Source organism: Anomaloglossus baeobatrachus, chromosome 1 (assembly GCF_048569485.1).
Source record: "Anomaloglossus baeobatrachus isolate aAnoBae1 chromosome 1, aAnoBae1.hap1, whole genome shotgun sequence".
Classification (NCBI taxonomy): domain Eukaryota; kingdom Metazoa; phylum Chordata; class Amphibia; order Anura; family Aromobatidae; genus Anomaloglossus; species Anomaloglossus baeobatrachus.
In genome coordinates, this window is record NC_134353.1 from 918,715,083 (window position 1) to 918,734,112 (window position 19,030).

The 19,030-nt window shown below is 48.4% G+C and overlaps 1 protein-coding gene across 1 annotated transcript in view; it reads right to left on the bottom strand.

Annotated features, from left to right (window-relative positions):
• NOL6 (nucleolar protein 6) overlaps nt 1-19,030 on the bottom strand; it is a 175,110-nt gene that overhangs the window by 8,717 nt on the left and 147,363 nt on the right. Inside the window, exons 24-25 of the mRNA XM_075328588.1 lie at nt 4,918-5,118; nt 1,401-1,502 (exon numbers count right to left, since the gene is read on the bottom strand). Of these exons, the coding sequence (XP_075184703.1) occupies nt 1,401-1,502; nt 4,918-5,118 (303 nt within the window). The remainder of the gene's footprint in view (nt 1-1,400; nt 1,503-4,917; nt 5,119-19,030) is intronic.

Sequence of the window (19,030 nt, forward strand, 5' to 3'; positions counted from 1 at the left end):
CACTTTTGGTGCATTTTTGCTGCACCTTTAGTGCATTTTTGCTGCACGTTTGGTGCATTTTTGCTGCACCTTTGGTGCATTTTTCATGTATTTTTTCTAATAAATTTTTCATGCCTTTGGCGTGCAAAAACGCTGAAAACATGGACGTGCTGCAGATTATTTTGTGCTGCAAATCTGCAATGGAAAAAGAAACATGAGCACAAAACTTCAGAATTCTCATTGTCTTTGCTGGCATAAGTATTTGCATGCAGTTTTGTGACAAAACTGCGCTCACAAACACGTGATAAAAACGCACTGTGTGCCCACAGCCTTAGGCTATGTGCCCACGTTGCGTCCCTGCAAAAATTTCTGCAGCGATTTGAACAGCACACATGCGCTTCAAAACGCTGCAGAAACACTGTATAATGAATGCAGTGAAAAGCAGATTTCATGCGCTCTAGATGCAGCCCCCACCATAGAGTGGGACCTGCATCCAAAGCGCATGGAATAAGTGACATGTTGCTTTTTAGAACGCAGCGATTTGGCAGCATGCAAATCGCTGTGGTCTAAAATGCAACGTGGGCATGGATTATGCACAATCTTCATAGATTGTGCAGGGGACGCAGGACGCATGCAGTTACGCTGCGGTGCAGAACGCAGCGTAACTGCATGCAATACGCACACGTGGGCACAGAGCCTTAAGGAGAAAAAAAAAATAAATAATCCCCCACTATAGTCATCCTAATGCTAAATTCACAGCTCATCCAAAGTACACCACATTATAACGAGACTACATAAATTATGAGCATTGGGACCATTTTTTTTTACTTTTCTTCAAAGACACTACAATCAATTTCTCCCTAGCCTTAACTGGCTGATAACATCAAGTAATAGACTAACAGAAGACAGTCTGCAGTTGTAGTACTTATGTATCTGTATAATAAAAAAAGCTTTGGAAAATTGCAGAACTTCTTATCCTCTGGATTCTGGGAATGATACGTCGTATACAGACACTACACATGTTATTCTGCATGTGTGCGCCCTCCCATTCACCCTGTATAATTAATGACATATGACACATATGATCATATCAGGCAGGTTATAATTAATGACCGTGCACTGTCCCCGAGGGCAATCGCAGAGCAGCTAATGAGCCGTATATACAGCCTGCTGCACCCTGCCGGCGATTATGTAAGGTGGAGTACCCGGCAGAAGTCACCACCGGAGAAAAAAACCACGCAGGTTTCATAGCACCATGTACCCGAACTATAGACCCTATTGTACGGACGCTCTCACCCTCTGACAGAGGGTCTATAGAAGAGAAGAGAACCCCTGCTCTACACGTGATCGGCAGAGAGGGGCCAATGTTCTGTAATATGAACCCCATGATTGACACATGACGGACCCCGGCTTGTACTCACTTTAAAGGGCTTTGGTGCGAAGCTGGATGGATTCCAGATAACCCCGATGACTTCTCCTCCGTGAGCGTCATAGAAAAACAACGCAAGTTCCCCAAAAGACTCCTAGGACGAGAGCACAGGAAACAGCAATGAGCTCATAATACAGAGGGAAGGACCACAAGCGTCAGCAAGTGCTTCATCAAATGACACTTTTCTGTGTAATCTCTAAATATATCCCTGTTATATCCTGGGTGACTACAAACGGCTACGAAAATGACCCATCAACCTGCTTTCCTACAGTCTTCATTGTCCGATATACCAGCATTCACATCTTTGGGTGACCAAATCTGTAGGAGCAGCGAAATTTAGCACAACTTGCAAAACGTGTCCTATGCCACTAATATACTACTTCATACAATTTTGTATCACAGCGTAACTTTCATGTTGCTAAAATCACCGTGTCTGGAAAACTAAACAACTAAAAATGAAAATTAAAGATGTGCAGAGCACTTCTTATTTCCTCAAAATACTCACACACTGGTCAGGTTACCTGTGGTCACAGGTGGAGGACCGTGGGAATCTCCAGCTGTGGCCGCAGCTAAACCGAGCGACGTTCGCGCTGATCGCAGGGCTCAGTCTCTGCCTGAACCTCACAGTGGGCGGTCATGTTCTATGGCCACTCTGTGGAAATTCAGATGTAGCAGAGCTAAATAGTCATGGAACCTCGTGTAGATTACATTGGACCTGCAGGGATCTTTTTGGACTTAATAAAGTGGTGAAAGAGGGTGGTTTTTTGTATTTTATTTCAAATAAAGGATTTTTTAGGCGTTTTGTGCTTATTTCTTTTGCCTTACAGATTAGTAATGGTGGGTCTCTTAGAGACCTCCCATTAGTAATTTAGGTCTTAGTGACAGGTGTGAGTTGACATTAGCCCGTTATTACCCCGATTGCCACCACACCATGGCAAGCGGGAAGAACCGGGTAAAGTGCTGGGATTGTCACATCTAATGGAAGCGGCAATCCTCGTTGGCTCCAGGCTGATATTTTTAGGCTGGGGGAAGCCCAATAAGCACGGGTCTCCCCAGCCTTAAAATACCAACCCCCAGCTGTCCGGCTTTATCTTGGCTGGGTATCAAAATTGGGGGCGACCGCACACAGAGTTTTTAAATTATTTAAATAAATAAAAAGCTGAATGCAATTCCTCCTATTTTGATGCACAGCCAAACTAAGCGCACACCTGAGGGTTGCAGCCTGTAGCCATATGCTTTAACTGTGCTGGGTATCATAATATGGGGGGACCCTACTTCAATTTTTTTAAATTTATTTTTACTGCAGACCAGGTCTGTGATTAGAAGCATCAGACACGCTGTCATTCAGCATGGGGGCGCACCTGACTGCAACCAATCATAGACACCAGTGGGCGGGGAAAGCAGTGAATATCCATAAGCCTAATGAGCGGCTCTGGAAGAATGAGAGGTTACAGCTGCTCCGGTGACTCGGTAAGTATAGCGCACTCGTTTTATTATTTTTTTCTTTATTTTTACTTTATTTGTTTATTTCCTGAGTGCTGAATCTGGATCAGTACTCGGAATTCCCTAGGAATTCCATCCTGGGACCGGCACTTGGGTGCATTAGAACCCACGAGGGTCGGACTTAAGAGTCCAGTCCACTGATAACTATTTTTCACTCACTGAATAAAAAAAACCTGCATTGTCAAAAACACTTGTGCTTTTTGTATGCATATTTGAGCCACAGGCTGCATCTTTGACTGAGCTGTGGGTGTCGCTTCACCGCTCGTCACATCCCAGCATCTCGCTGCTCCCTCCTCCTTCACTGCAGAGCGCCACAAGCAGGAGCGATGCTGAGCTTCAACAAGCGGTGAAACGCCGCCCACAGCCCAGTCACTCACTGAGACTGGTGCCGACCACGATAATGTCAAGTCAACTGGAAGTTGACGTGACATCACTGGATCCCAGGGATCACGGAGCATGGGCGTCACACAAAGGGGGTGAGCGGACTGCAATAGCGCCGCTTAGAGGCACTATTGGCAACACAAGGTATTTCAGAGGGAACCTGTCATCAGATTTTGGCCTTCTAAACTAAAACTAATACCTTAAGCAGCACATGTGCTGCATTCTATATAGGTGCACGTTACCCCCTGATCCTCCCTGTAGATCCCAAAAATACCTTTGTAAAATCTCCCATCCTGTATGTAAATTGTCTGGTCCAGTCCAATGGGCATCCTAATCTGTGCCTCCTGTTCCTCCTTTCGCCCTCCTCCTGTGCTGATTGATGTGGATGACGCCTTATACACCATCCACGTAGATGGGCAAAAATCTCCATATTCCCGGCTCACAGGAGCACACTTCACGCTGCCCTGTTGAGGGCAGAGCTGAAAACATAGGTGCGCCTGAGCGAACCGGCAAGATTGTGCCCGGCGATGTGGATGACATCACCTGCTTCATCCACATCACCGAGCAAACGTTTGCGCCTGCGCACAGAACTTGACGATTCGTGCAGGCGCACCTATGTTTTTGGCTCTGCCCGCAACAGAGCAGAGCGAAGTGCGCTTGTGTGAGCCGGGAATATGGAGATTTTGCCCGTCTACGTGAATGGCGATCGAGGCGTCATCCATGTCAATCAGCACAGGAGGAGGGCGAAAGGAAGAACAGGAGGCACAGATTAGGATGCCCATTGGACTGGACCAGACAATTTACATACAGGATGGGAGATTTTACAAAGGTGGGCGAAAGGAGAAACTGGAAGCACAGATTATGACACCAATAGGACCGAAAATTTACATACAGGGCGGTAGATTTTATAAAAGTATTTTTGGCGTGTACAATGAGGTAACAAGCACCTTCATGGAATGCAGCACAGGCGCTGCTTAAGGTGCTAGTTTTAGTTTAGAAAGCCAAAATCTGGTGACAGGTTCCCATTAACATTAGCTAAAATGAGAAAGGCCTTTAGTTGCTTAGAGGATACCTTGAGTTCCTTTGTGGACTATTTACTATATTCTTGGAGTAATCTGTTTTGGCTGTCCACTCCTGGTAATATTGGTCTTGAAGTTCCTCTATTTGTAAACAATCTGTCTGACTGTGGATCGGTGGAGTTCAAACTCTTTAGAGATGGTTTTGCAACCTTTTCTAGCCTGATGAGCATCAATAACTCTTCTAACTTTCTCAGAAATCTCCCTCGTGCCTTGACACACTCCCATACAATGTGGTGTGAAGATCAGACTTTGATAGATCTGTGTTCTCTAAATAAAACAGGTCACCCACTCACACCTGATTCTCATCCCAATGATTGAAAACACTAAACTCTAATCTCAGCGTCAAATTATCTGCTAATTTTTTTACTCATTTGTTTGATTTGGTCATCTACTTTTAGGGCTTGTGTGAAAATAGTTTTAGGTTAATTGTATGCAGAAATATGGAAAATTGTAAAGGGTTCACAAACTTTCAAGCATCACTGTATATAAGCTAGGCGAATGTTTCTCATGCAGTTGGGATTGTGTGGGCTGTAAGCGCATCCTCACCCTTAGTTCATTCAGATATAACTGAGGAGGATCATAATCCACAACAGGAAAGCGGAAACTGCTGCACGATGTATCCACTTTCAGGAGCCCACGGACAAAGGATTTGGTCGGTTGATCCACAGCTTCTCTGTGTCGGGGAATGTGCTTTGGGTTCAAGTGGATAAGAACATCATAGAGGTCTAGGGGAGGGCGGAAAATCATCTGCATAAAAGACAAAAACAATGTGTTACAATCATAAGGGAATATAAAAACAAAGACTCTAAAACTATAGAGCTTTACAATTTAAAGGGCATGTCCACTCATTCATACAGAGCAGGTGCAGGCTGTACTATTACAGCCTGCTCTGCATCTAACAGAAGCTATACAGTGTGTCCACCCATATCCTGTCCACCGCCATTAACTTGAGAACGGCGGCAGCTATAGACATAGAAGTGGTGTCTAGGTATAGTAAAGTAGCCATGCGCTATGCAATGAAACCACCTAATGCGCCACCTGGTGGAAAACAACGGAGTTAGCATTTTTATTTCGAAAGCGGAACGAGATAGAGAAAAAAAGTGAATTATAAAGTTGTAGGGCATCATCAATTCAATACGAATCGACACCTTGCATACAGAAATGCTATGATAAGAACGTGTAAAACTCACAAGGCTGCGGGCGTGAAGCGATACCTCATGGAGACCTACAAGTCATTAGGTATGGTGGCTGTGTGGAGTGGCCTCCGCTCACCTGACCTGACCCCATTGGACTTCTTTCTGTGAGGTCCCATCAAACAGCAGGTGTATGCGACCCCTCCACCAACATTGCAGGACTTACAACGACGTATCACAGATGCTTGTGCAAACGTGTCACCTACCATATTGCACAACGTGCAGCAAGATACAGTATGCTGTGCAGAGGCCAGATGTGCTTTGCAGCTGACGGGGGCCACTTTGAGCATCAAAGTTAAATGAGCGCCATATGCGTGACCAGCATTCAATGTTTTGGGGGGGGGGGTCATGGGTTTGATATCATAGCATTTCTGTATGCAAGGTGTCGATGCGTATTGAATTGATGATGCCCTACAACTTTGCAATTCACTTTTTTTCTCTCTTGTTCCATTTTTTAAATAAAAATGCTAACTCCGTTGTTTTCCACCAGGTGGCGCTATAGGTGGTTTCATTGCGTAGCGCATGGCTACTTTACTATACCTAGACACCACTTCTATGCCTATAGCTGCCGCCGTTCTCAGGTTAATGGCGGTGGACAGGATATGGGTGCACACACTTTATAACCCCAATTGGATCTGTTTTCAGGACCCACCGCACATCTGTGTATGCAGAAACATGGTGCAGGGTTAGTTTTAACCTCCTTCCTAGGTAAGGGGACACAAACATTTACATTCAGCCAGTGTTGTACAATGTTCATTGTGCAAGCTCAGGCGTGACAACACGACAGTGTATTCCTCGCTCAGACACAGTCCAGTACAAACAGTCAGCTCCGGAGGTTGTGCAATCTGCGGCAGGACTGCAGGAGGGCGGCTGCCAAGCAGGGGTGCACTGTAAGCATGGTGGGAATAAGACGGGGGGCACAACACCCATCTAGAGGGGAAAAAGGACTACTGTGATTCTCCACTCGGGTGTAAAGCTGTCCAGATGCACAGTATACCCAGACATCCCCTGAGCATTTCAGGAATCTCCAGGAGCCGCACGTCTAGATCCATCATCTCAGCAGGATGCGGATTTTTACACCAATTCTTTGCACAATGAAATGAAGCCAAGAAAAGGATTAACAGGATGATACAATCTAATAATGAGAACAAACAGAAACCTTCTCCACAAATACGTCCTCCGAGAAACAAAGTATCACTCTGCAGAGCGTGCGTCACCGGTCCTGGAACGTCCCTCACCTCTGCCTCGTGCAGGGTATCACCATGAATAACAAAGGGTTCAACAGTAGCAAATGACCCCTCCTGCTTACCCCCTAACTTTCATAAAAAGTGGAAAGTCGCAGGAAGACAGCAGTAATAAAATAAAAAATGTAAATAGAGTATATCAGCCTACCCACGCCTACGTTTTACTTACAAGTTATAGAAAGAAAGAAAAATGCCATGGTCTCAAAAAATACAGCTGCAGAGCCCCCTCTCCACAACAGGGACAGCTGCAGAGCCCCCTCTCCCCACAACAGGGACCGCATGCACCGCCCCCTCTCCACAACAGGGACAGCTGCAGAGCCCCCTCTCCCCACAACAGGGACAGCTGCAGAGCCCCCTCTCCACAACAGGGACAGCTGCAGAGCCCCCTCTCCCCACAACAAGGGCAGCTGCAGCGCCCCCTCCCCCACAACAGGGACAGCTGCAGCGCCCCCTCCCCCACAACAGGGACAGCTGCAGCGCCCCCTCTCCCCACAACAGGGACAGCTGCAGCGCCCCCTCTCCACAACAGGGACAGCTGCAGAGCCCCCTCTCCCCACAACAGGGACAGTTGCAGCACCCCCTAACCACAACAGGGACCGCATGCACCGCCCCCTCTCCCCACAACAAGGGCAGCTGCAGCGCCCCCTCCCCCCACAACAGGGACAGCTGTAGCGCACCCTCTCCCCACAACAGGGACAGCTGCAGCACACCCTCCCACAACAGGGACCGCATGCACCGCCCCCTCTCCCCACAACAAGGGCAGCTGCAGCGCCCCCTCTCCCCACAACAGGGACAGCTGAAGCACACCCTCCCACAACAGGGACAGCTGCAGCGCCCCCTCCCACAACAGGGACAGCTGTAGCGCACCCTCTCCCCACAAGGACAGCTGCAGCACCCCCTCCCCACAACAGGGACAGCTGCAGCACACCCTCCCACAACAGGGACCACATGCACCGCCCCCTCTCCCCACAACAAGGGCAGCTGCAGTGCCCCCTCTCCCCACAATAGGGACAGCTGCAGCGCCCCCTCTCCCCACAACAGGGACAGCTGCAGCACCCCCTCTCCCCACAACAAGGACAGCTGCAGCACCCCCTCCCCACAACAGGGACAGCTGCAGCACACCCTCCCACAACAGGGACAGCTGCAGCGCCCCCTCTCCCCACAACAGGGACAGCTGCAGCACACCCTCCCCACGACAGGAACAGTTGCAGCACCCCCTAACCACAACAGGGACCGCATGCACCGCCCCCTCTCCCCACAACAAGGGCAGCTGCAGCGCCCCCTCTCCCCACAATAGGGACAGCTGCAGCGCCCCCTCTCCCCACAACAGGGACAGCTGCAGCGCCCCCTCTCCCCACAACAGGGACAGCTGCAGCGCCCCCTCTCCACAACAGGGACAGCTGCAGAGCCCCCTCTCCCCACAACAGGGACAGTTGCAGCACCCCCTAACCACAACAGGGACCGCATGCACCGCTCCCTCTCCCCACAACAAGGGCAGCTGCAGCGCCCCCTCCCCCCACAACAGGGACAGCTGTAGCACACCCTCTCCCCACAACAGGGACAGCTGCAGCACCCCCTCTCCCCACAACAAGGACAGCTGCAGCACCCCCTCTCCACAACAGGGACAGCTGCAGCACACCCTCCCACAACAGGGACCGCATGCACCGCCCCCTCTCCCCACAACAAGGGCAGCTGCAGCACCCCCTCTCCCCACAACAAGGACAGCTGCAGCACCCCCTCCCCACAACAGGGACAGCTGCAGCACACCCTACCACAACAGGGACAGCTGCAGCACACCCTCTCCCCACAACAGGGACAGCTGCAGCACACCCTCCCCACGACAGGAACAGTTGCAGCACCCCCTAACCACAACAGGGACCGCATGCACCGCCCCCTCTCCCCACAACAAGGGCAGCTGCAGCGCCCCCTCTCCCCACAACAGGGACAGCTGCAGCGCCCCCTCTCCCCACAACAGGGACAGCTGCAGCGCCCCCTCTCCCCACAACAGGGACAGCTGCAGCGCCCCCTCTCCCCACAACAGGGACAGCTGCAGCGCCCCCTCTCCCCACAACAGGGACAGCTGCAGCGCCCCCTCTCCCCACAACAGGGACAGCTGCAGCGCCCCCTCTCCCAACAACAAGGATGGGTTCAGTGCCCCCAGATGATAAGATGATAATGCATTAGGACAACAGACAAGCATCCAGTGACCACAGTCTATTCTCAATAAGATAGGGATGTTTTTTCTTTAGGCCCCTCTTTCCATTTTCAGCTAATACCTTTAGGGGTGCTTCACACACAGCGAGCTCGCTGCAGAGATCGCTGCTGAGTCACGCTTTTTGTGATGCAGCAGTGACCTCATTAGCGATCTCGCTGTGTGTGACACTGAGCAGCGATCTGGCCCCTTCTGCGAGATCGCTGCTCGTTACACACAGCCCTGGTTTGTTTTCTTCAAAGGCGCTCTCCCACTGTGACGCACAGATCGCTGTGTGTGACAGCGAGAGAGCGACAAATGAAGCGAGCAGGGAGCAGGAGCCGGCGTCTGACAGCTGCGGAGGCTGGTAACTAAGATAAACATCGGGTAACCAAGGTGGTTACCCGATATTTACCTTAGTTACCAGCCTCCGCAGCTCTCACGCTGCCTGTGCTGCCGGCTCCGGCTCTCTGCAGATGTAGCTGCTGTACACATCGGGTTAATTAACCCGATGTGTACTGTAGCTAGGAGAGCAAGGAGCCAGCGCTCAGTGCGCGCGGCTCCCTGCTCACACAACTAAGCGGTGTGCGCTGGTAACTAATGTAAACATCGGGTAACCATACCCGATGTTTACCTTAGTTACCAGTGTCCGCAGCTTCCAGACGCCGGCTCCGTGCAAGCGCAGCGTCGCTTTCACGTCGCTGCTGGCTGGGGGCTGTTCACTGGTCGCTGGTGAGATCTGCCTGTTTGACAGCTCACCAGTGACCATGTAGCGATGCAGCAGCGATCCTGACCAGGTCAGATCGCTGGTCGGATCGCTGCTGCATCGCTAAAGTGTGAAGGTACCCTTAGTTTTATGCACATACTGCCCGCTAACATCGACAAAGTCTACAAACCGAACCGCACACAAGCCTACCAATGTGACGAGGAGTCTGGAGACAGTAAATCAATGTCATGCGTGTAATGCAATCTAGTGGAACATAATGGAACAGAGCAGCAGCCTGCGGACAGTGTGTGCTCTCACCACCCAACTCTCTTTGTGTCTAGGTCCTGCTGTGCCAGGACAACGCCCTCCAATTGGTTTTGCGTCATTAAAAGATAACAAAATAGATTTCTACAAATATAAAAGTTACTGCATTTACCCGGCAGGACACAATGGCAGGTGGCATAGCACCCGGAGCCCAACAGAACAGTGCACACTTTGTATCCACAGGTTGCTAACCATGGGCAGTAGAGAAGAAGCTGCGCATGAGCAGCTCCATACCAAGCTGCGCTGGCTCATGCATCTATACTGTGACTCAAAGTGGCATATTTCCAAATAGTGGGGTTTATACACGTGGTACCCTGAAAGCCTTCATGGCCTTCCCCATCACCTCCCACACCCAGTACACAGGTAAAAGCCAAAAAGCTCCTTGTTCTTCAGGTTTTCATGGCTATCTGGAGCTAATGCTATAATAGCAAACATAAGCACCATGGGATTATCGTCTACGTAGGGAAGTGCCAAATCGCCATGTCCTTCTCTCAACCAACCTCTTAGAGTTTTCTTTCTACGTCCTCCTCCTTTCTTAATTGATCTGGCTGTATTTCAAGCCTTTGCCACTTTGATATAAGACTAATGATATAACTCGGGCAGTCACTGTAGAATTCCACCAGACAAATGTGAAAAGCTGCTCTTTCAAAACAGGAAAAAGTAGATTTTGGGTACTCACCGTAAAATCTCTTACTTGGAGCCTTCATTGGGGGTCCTCTGTGTCCCCCAATGAAGCGATAAAGAAATAAAACTTTAATCTGGTTTCCTTAACCCCTTCACCCCCGGGTGATTTTCCATTTTTTTCAAGGTTTTTTTTTTTGCTCCCCTTTTCTGAGAGCCGTGACTTTTTAATTTTTCTGTCAAACTTGCCATATGAGGGCTTGTTTTTTGCGGGATGAGTTGTACTTTTAAATGAAACCAAGAGTTGTATCATATAGTGTACTGGAAAACAGCAAGAAAAATTCCAAGTGCAAAAAAACTGCAAAAAAAAAAAGTGTGATCGCCCAATAGTTTTTGGGATATTTTATTCACCATGTTCACTATATGGTAAAACTGATGTGTCGGTGTGATGCCTCAGGTCCGTGCGAGTTCGTTGACACCAAACATGTATAGGTTTACTTTGATCTAAGGGGTTTAAACAAAGTTCAGACGTTTGCCCAAAAAAAGTGGCGCAGTTTTTGCGCTATTTTCTGCAACCATAGCATTCTCACTTTTTAGGATATGAGGCTCAGTGATGGCTTATTTTTTGCATCTCGAGCTGACATTTTTAATGATACCATTTTGGCGCAGATGCTACATTTTGATCGCCTGTTATTGCTTTTTGCACAAAATTTGCGACAACCAAAAAACGTAATTTTGGCATCTGGAATTTTTTTGCCGCTACACTATTTACCGATCAGATTAATTGATTTTATAATGTGATAGATCGGGCATTTCTGAAAGCAGTGACACCAAATGTGTATATATTTCTCTTTTTTTTTTTAACCCTTTAATTTTCAATGGGGCGAATGAGGGGGCGATTTGAACTTTTAAATTTTTTTTTCAATTTTTTTTCATTTGTTAAAACTTTTTTTTTTTTTTACTTTATTTTATTTTACTAGTTTCCCGAGGGGACTATAAGGATCAGCAGTCTGATCACTCGTTCAGTTCTGTTGATCACAGCTGATCAGGAGAAATGCTGCATTCTTATTATAGCGCGCACTCTGTTAGCTGTAACAGGAATTACATCATGATAGCTACAGGAGATATCACATGACCTGTAGCCACCTTGACAACCATAGGCTCCCCGTGATTGCGTCATGGGGCCTCTGATGCTGGTAGGGAAAAAGTCCGTTACCCGCAGCGGTGATTTAAAAATCACACTGTCACATTTTGACAGCGCAATTAAAAGGAGTTAAAAGGCGTGGGTGGATCACGGATCCACCTGCGCCTGATAGCTGCACATGTCTGGTGTGCCGGCGGTAATTACATCTTCATGATTTAGGACGTACCAGTACATCCTTGGTTAAAGAGTCATCCACTTTTCCTGTAATACTTCTGGGGTCTCTGTTGCTTGAGACGGATTACATTTGACAACAGCGAGCAATTTATACAGGAAAAGACACCTAGGAGCAGACAACTTTCAGACTGATTTTTCAAGGGTAAGACAAATTAACATTTAAGTGAAATGATTTACAGATTGTCTATTTATCCAAATTCCTATCAATTAAGACCAAGTTGTCTGAAAGTGCAGGGACCATAAAACAATCAATGTGACATGATGGGGCAGGAGGTCAGGTCATTGTCACGTTAGGACTTAGCCATGATTTGCAGATTCCCATTGCTCGCCGGTCTGCTGTAAGTATATGCTGTCACCAAATGACAAGTAATTATGGGTGAGGATGAATTTTGTAAGCTCCAGCATAAATTCACGGCCAATCCCTTTATTTTCAAAGAAGACTTGGCAGGCAACAAATCCATCCTGTCGTGAACTTTAAATGTCACACATTTATAAAAAAAAAAAAAAAAAGTAATAAAAAAAAAGACGGACCTACCTCTGGCAAAATTGCAGCCCTGATCCAGCGGGTGCAGGGAGACTAATGTACAGGCAAAGCTTCATAAAATGCAGATTAGCTCTCCTCCAGAAGGAAGAAAGCGTCTCATGTCATCTAAACAAGGCAGATGGCTGCCTGCTCTGGTTGAAGGGAACCTGTCATCAGATTTTTGAGTTCTAAACTAAAGCTAGCACCATAAGCAGCGCCTGTGCTGCATTTTTATAAAGGTGCATGTTACCCCCCTGTAAACCCCAAAAATACCTTTAAAAAATCTCCAGCCCTGTATGTAAATTGTCCGGTTCGATGGGCGTCCTAATCTGCGCCTGCTATCCTCTCCTTTTGCCCTCCTCCTGTACTGATTGATGCCATCCACGTAAACGGGTAAAATCTCGTGCCTGTGCAGACATATTCCAGATTTGCGCATGCGCACTTTGCTCTACCCTATTGCGGGCAGAGCCGAAAACACAGGTGCACGAACCGGTGAGTTTTCTACACAGGTGCAACATTTTGCCCCGATGTGGATGATGTCACCCACTTCGCCAGGCAAAATGTCGCGCCTGCACAGAGAACTTGCTGGTTCACACAGGTGCGCCTTTGCTTTCTGCTCTGCCTGCAACAGGGCAGCGAAGTGCGCCTGTACAAGGAGCAAGCAGAGAACATGGACATTTTGCCAGCCTATGTGGATGGCGTTGAGGCGTCATCCACGTCAATCAGCATAGGAGGAGGGTGAAAAGAGGGTCAGGAGGCACAGATTAGGACGCCCATCGGACCGGAATGGACAATTTACATACCGGGCGTGAGACTTTAAAAAGGTATTTGTGGGGTCTACAGGGGGGGGGGGGGGGTCAGGGGGCCTTTATAGAATGCAACACAGGCACTGCGTAAGGTGCTTGATTTAGTTTAGAAGGCCAAAATCTGGCGACAGGTTCCCTTTAATGCCATTGTCCGGTCACAGCATATTGGATAGGTCATCAATATGAGATCAGTGGGGGTCCGACATTGACACCCCCCAGCTGTTGTCAGATGCCAAAAATGCAGAGCAGTGGCCACAAATTACATGGAGCTGTGACATCTGGCGGCCTCTGGAGCAAATAACAGCTGATCAGTGTGCCTGGTGTCCGAACCCAACAGATTTCGTATTAATAACCTGTAGGTCAAAAATATGAGACTGGGGAACCCCTTTAATATGAGATCGTTTATTATGAACAAGCAGAAAGCATACTTCATGTCAACCCAAAGAATGGAAAACTTACTACTGATATACAAAAAGTCTGATTTGTTTTGTTCTCATATATCATTATTTTCATAGGTTTCATCCTCTACCCATTCACTAATCCCAAAACTACACCAGCAAACAGTGCTGCCCATGCATTAAAAAGTCACGAGATCTCAAAAGCGGAGATGTCCCTATTCCAAGGCAGCCACAACCCAGACGTGTCTTCCCAATATATTAGGCTGTGATGCTGCAGTGCCCCCTGCTGGAAAAGATAATAGTACACAACAAGTATAAAGGATCAAAAATCAATCTCTAGGTCTCTCAAGTTGTGTTTGCTCTTTCAAACCACCGATTCCTACAATGCTGGAGGTTGTAGTACCTGCATTGCTGTAAAACATGGTAGAAGATCAGTTATACAATCCCACATGTATTGTAAATAAATTCCCATACTTGCCTGGGGCACTTATGGTCCCATCAGTGCACTTACAATATTTTTTTTTGGGGGGGGGATTCAATCAAAATTACCAATCAACTTTCTACTGCCTACCAAAGCTACATAAGGGCCTCCGCCCTTTGAAGGGGAGGCCCATTGTATCTGGCATTAACAGTTTGACTGAAAATTGTGGCATCTACCTTGAGAGGATTTTAAAACCATTTGTGTTGGGTCTTGCCATCATTTGTAAAAGATACTCCTGACCTCTTACAAAAATTAGAGGGGATTTCAGTCAATGAGGGGGCTCTCCTTGGGAGTGTTGATGTGGAGGCCCTCTACTCCTCGATACCGCATACCAGGGGTTTAGAGGCAGTGCGGTATTTTTTGAATACACGTGGTTGCCAATTTTCTAATCATAACAACTTTATTCTCAAACTCCTGGATTTTTGCTTGAAGAGGAATGTGTTTACCTTCGATGGGCGGATGTACCACCAACTCAGGGGTACTGCTATGGGGTGCACTTGTGCTCCCTCATACACAAATTTATTCCTGGGTTGGTGGGAGGAGACACAGATTTTTGTTGAGGAGAGAAATGACATCTAAATTTGAGGTATGGGCCCGCTACATAGATGACATTCTGATTGTGTGGAATGGCTCAAGAGGAGAGCTAGTTGACTATGTAGCGGGCCTTAATCAGAATGATATCAACCTCAGATTCACTCATGTCATCGAGGAAGAAGCTCTCCCCTTCCTTGACATTCTCATCCAAAAGAATGGAAGGGGTGAAATCTCCACATCGACCTACTATAAGCCCACTGCTTCGAATTCCCTCCTCAGGTGGGACAGCGGTCATCCCTTCCACCTGAGAAGAGGCATTCCAAAGGGCCAGTATCTCCGGTTACGGAGGAACTGTACTGACAAATGAGTCTTTGAGATTCAGTCAAGGGCACTTCGTGATAAATTTAAAGAAAGGGGTTACCCTAAAAGAAATTTTGAAAAAAGCGTATCATGAGGCTAAAAATACCCCCCGAGCAGAACTTTTGGTTAATCGGCAGAAACCAAGTATTGAGGGGATTACCACACGGTTTATTACCACATTTGATAATGGAGCCATGGAGGTCCGGAAAATCCTTAAACGACACTGGCTTGTTCTGTTGATGGACAGAGATATAGGCCCTGCACTTTCTCGTCGACCGCTAATCACCTATAAAAAAGGGAGATCCCTTGGTGATAGGCTAGTACATAGCCATTTTGAAAGAAATCAGGAAACAAACTGGCTATCTAGAGAAATAAAAGGGTGCTATAAATGCTCCAAGTGCATTGCGTGTCCTTTTTTGGAAGTAGGAAAAAACTTTAGGAGCAATGTCCTCAACAGAACTTTTGAGATACGCCATTTCATCAACTGCCGTTCTCAGGGAGTAGTAGCATAAAGCTACCTGCGCTTGTGGACTTGAATATGTGGGTAAAACCATCCGTGAGTTCAGGCGCAGAGTGGGTGACCACCTTGGTGACATCGAACACCAGAGAGATAAACCGTTGGCCAGACATATTTGGGTCAAACATGGTGGTGACCCCTCAGTGATACGTTTCGTTGGCATTTATTTGATCCCAAAACCCAAAAGGGGAGGAAATTGGGATAAAAAAGTACTTCAAAAAGAAACTAAGTGGATATTTACCCTGGGTACTCTTTCCCCGCAGGGACTTAACGAGTATTTACAATTTGCCAGTTTCATTTAGGTCCTAGTGGACAACTGCCAAAGATATCAACACATATCTCAAATTATGAGCCATTTATGTAAACACCGAACCAGCCAAGGTAAGACTGGAAGGGTGTCAGCACTACTCATAGCACTAATCAAACACAGGAGGAAAAGAGTAAAGTGCAAAATAAATACTTTATTAGGACAGACACAACAAGAAAAATTTAAAGAAGGGAATTTTGTTACTTACCGTAAATTCCTTTTCTTCTAGCTCTTATTGGGAGACCCAGACGATTGGGTGTATAGCACTGCCTCCGGAGGCCACACAAAGCAATTACACTAAAAAGTGTAAGGCCCCTCCCCTTCTGGCTATACACCCCCAGTGGGATCACTGGCTCACCAGTTTTAGTGCAAAAGCAAGAAGGAGGAAAGCCAATAACTGGTTTAAACAAATTCACTCCGAGTAACATCGGAGAACTGAAAACCGTTCAACATGAACAACATGTGTACCCGCAAACAAACCAACAATCCCGAAGGACAACAGGGCGGGTGCTGGGTCTCCCAATAAGAGCTAGAAGAAAAGGAATTTACGGTAAGTAACAAAATTCCCTTCTTCTTCGGCGCTCTATTGGGAGACCCAGACGATTGGGACGTCCAAAAGCTGTCCCTGGGTGGGTAAAGAAATACCTCATGTTAGAGCTGCAAGACAGCCCTCCCCTACGGGGAGGCAACTGCCGCCTGCAGGACTCTTCTACCTAGGCTGGCGTCCGCCGAAGCATAGGTATGCACCTGATAATGTTTGGTGAAAGTGTGCAGACTCGACCAGGTAGCTGCCTGGCACACCTGTTGAGCCGTAGCCTGGTGTCGCAATGCCCAGGACGCACCCACGGCTCTGGTAGAATGGGCCTTCAGCCCTGATGGAACCTGAAGCCCTGCAGAACGGTAGGCTTCAAGAATTGGTTCTTTGATCCATCGAGCCAGGGTGGCCTTAGAAGCCTGCGACCCTTTGCGCTTACCAGCGACAAGGACAAAGAGTGCATCCGAACGGCGCAGGGGCGCTGTGCGGGAAATGTAGATTCTGAGTGCTCTCACCAGATCTAACAAATGTAAATCCTTCTCATACCGATGAACTGCATGAGGACAAAACGAAGGCAAAAAGATATCCTGATTAAGATGAAAAGAGGATACCACCTTCGGGAGAAACTCCTGAATGGGGCGCAGCACTACCTTGTCCTGGTGGAAGACCAGGAAGGGAGCCTTGGAAGACAACGCTGCTAGCTCAGACACTCTCCGAAGAGATGTGATCGCTACCAGAAAAGCCACTTTCTGTGAAAGTCTAGAAAGTGAAACCTCCTTCAGAGGCTCGAAGGGCGGCTTCTGGAGGGCAACTAGTACCCTGTTCAGATCCCATGGATCTAACGGACGCTTGTACGGGGGAACTATATGGCAAACCCCCTGTAGGAACGTGCGCACCTTAGAAAGTCGTGCTAGACGCTTCTGAAAAAAGACGGATAGCGCCGAGACTTGCCCTTTAAGGGAGCCGAGCGACAAACCTTTTTCTAACCCAGATTGGAGGAAAGAAAGAAGGGTAGGTAATGCAAATGGCCAGGGAGACACTCTCTGAGCAGAGCACCAGGATAAGAATATCCTCCACGTTCTGTGGTAGATCTTAGCAGACGTGGGCTTCCTAGCCTGTCTCATGGTGGCAACGACCCCTTGGGATAAGCCTGAAGACGCTAGGATCCAGGACTCAATGGCCACGCAGTCAGGTTGAGGGCCGCAGAATTCCGATGGAAAAACGGCCCTTGGGACAGTAAGTCTGGTCGGTCTGGTAGTGCCCACGGTTGGCCGACCGTGAGATGCCACAGATCCGGATACCACGCCCTCCTCGGCCAGTCTGGAGCGACGAGTATGACGCGGCTGCAGTCGGATCTGATCTTGCGTAGCACTCTGGGCAAGAGTGCCAGAGGTGGAAACACATAAGGGAGCCGGAACTGCGACCAATCTTGCACTAGGGCGTCTGCTGCTAGAGCTCTTTGATCGCGAGACCGTGCCATGAATGTTGGGACCTTGTTGTTGTGCCGGGACGCCATTAGGTCGACGTCCGGCCTTCCCCATCGGCGACGGATCTCCTGAAACACGTCCGGGTGAAGGGACCATTCCCCTGCGTCCATGCCCTGGCGACTGAGGAAGTCTGCTTCCCAGTTTTCTACGCCGGGGATGTGAACTGCGGATATGGTGGAGGCCGTGGCTTCCACCCACATCATAATGCGCCGGACTTCCTGGAAGGCTTGCCGACTGCGAGTCCCTCCTTGGTGATTGATGTATGCCACCGCTGTGGAGTTGTCCGATTGAATTCGGATCTGCTTCCCTTCCAGCCACTGCTGGAAGGCTAGTAGGGCAAGAAACACTGCTCTGATTTCCAGAACATTGATCTGAAGGATGGACTCCTGCTGAGTCCACGTACCCTGAGCCCTGTGGTGGAGAAACACTGCTCCCCACCCTGACAGACTCGCGTCTGTCGTGACCACCGCCCAGGACGGTGGTAGGAAGGATCTTCCCTGTGATAATGAGGTGGACAGGAGCCACCACTGCAGAGAGTCCTTGGCCGTCTGGGAAAGGAAGACTTTCCTGTCCAGGGATGTCGACTTCCCGTCCCATTGGCGGAGAATGTCCCATTGAAGTGGACGCAGATGAAACTGCGCAAACGGAACCGCCTCTATTGCCGCCACCATCTTCCCGAGGAAGTGCATGAGGCGTCTTAAGGAGTGCGACTGACTTTGAAGGAGAGCCTGCACCCCTGTCTGTAGTGACCGCTGCTTGCTCAGCGGAAGCTTCACTATCGCTGAGAGAGTATGAAACTCCATGCCAAGATACGTTAGTGATTGGGTCGGTGACAGATTTGACTTTGGGAAGTTGATGATCCACCCGAACGCCTGGAGAGTCTCCAGTGCAAAATTCAGGCTGAGTTGGCATGCCTCCTGAGAGGGTGCCTTGACTAGTAGATCGTCCAAGTAAGGGATCACAGAGTGTCCGTGAGAGTGCAAGACTGCTACCACTGCTGCCATGATCTTGGTGAACACCCGGGGGGCTGTCGCCAGACCAAATGGCAGAGCCA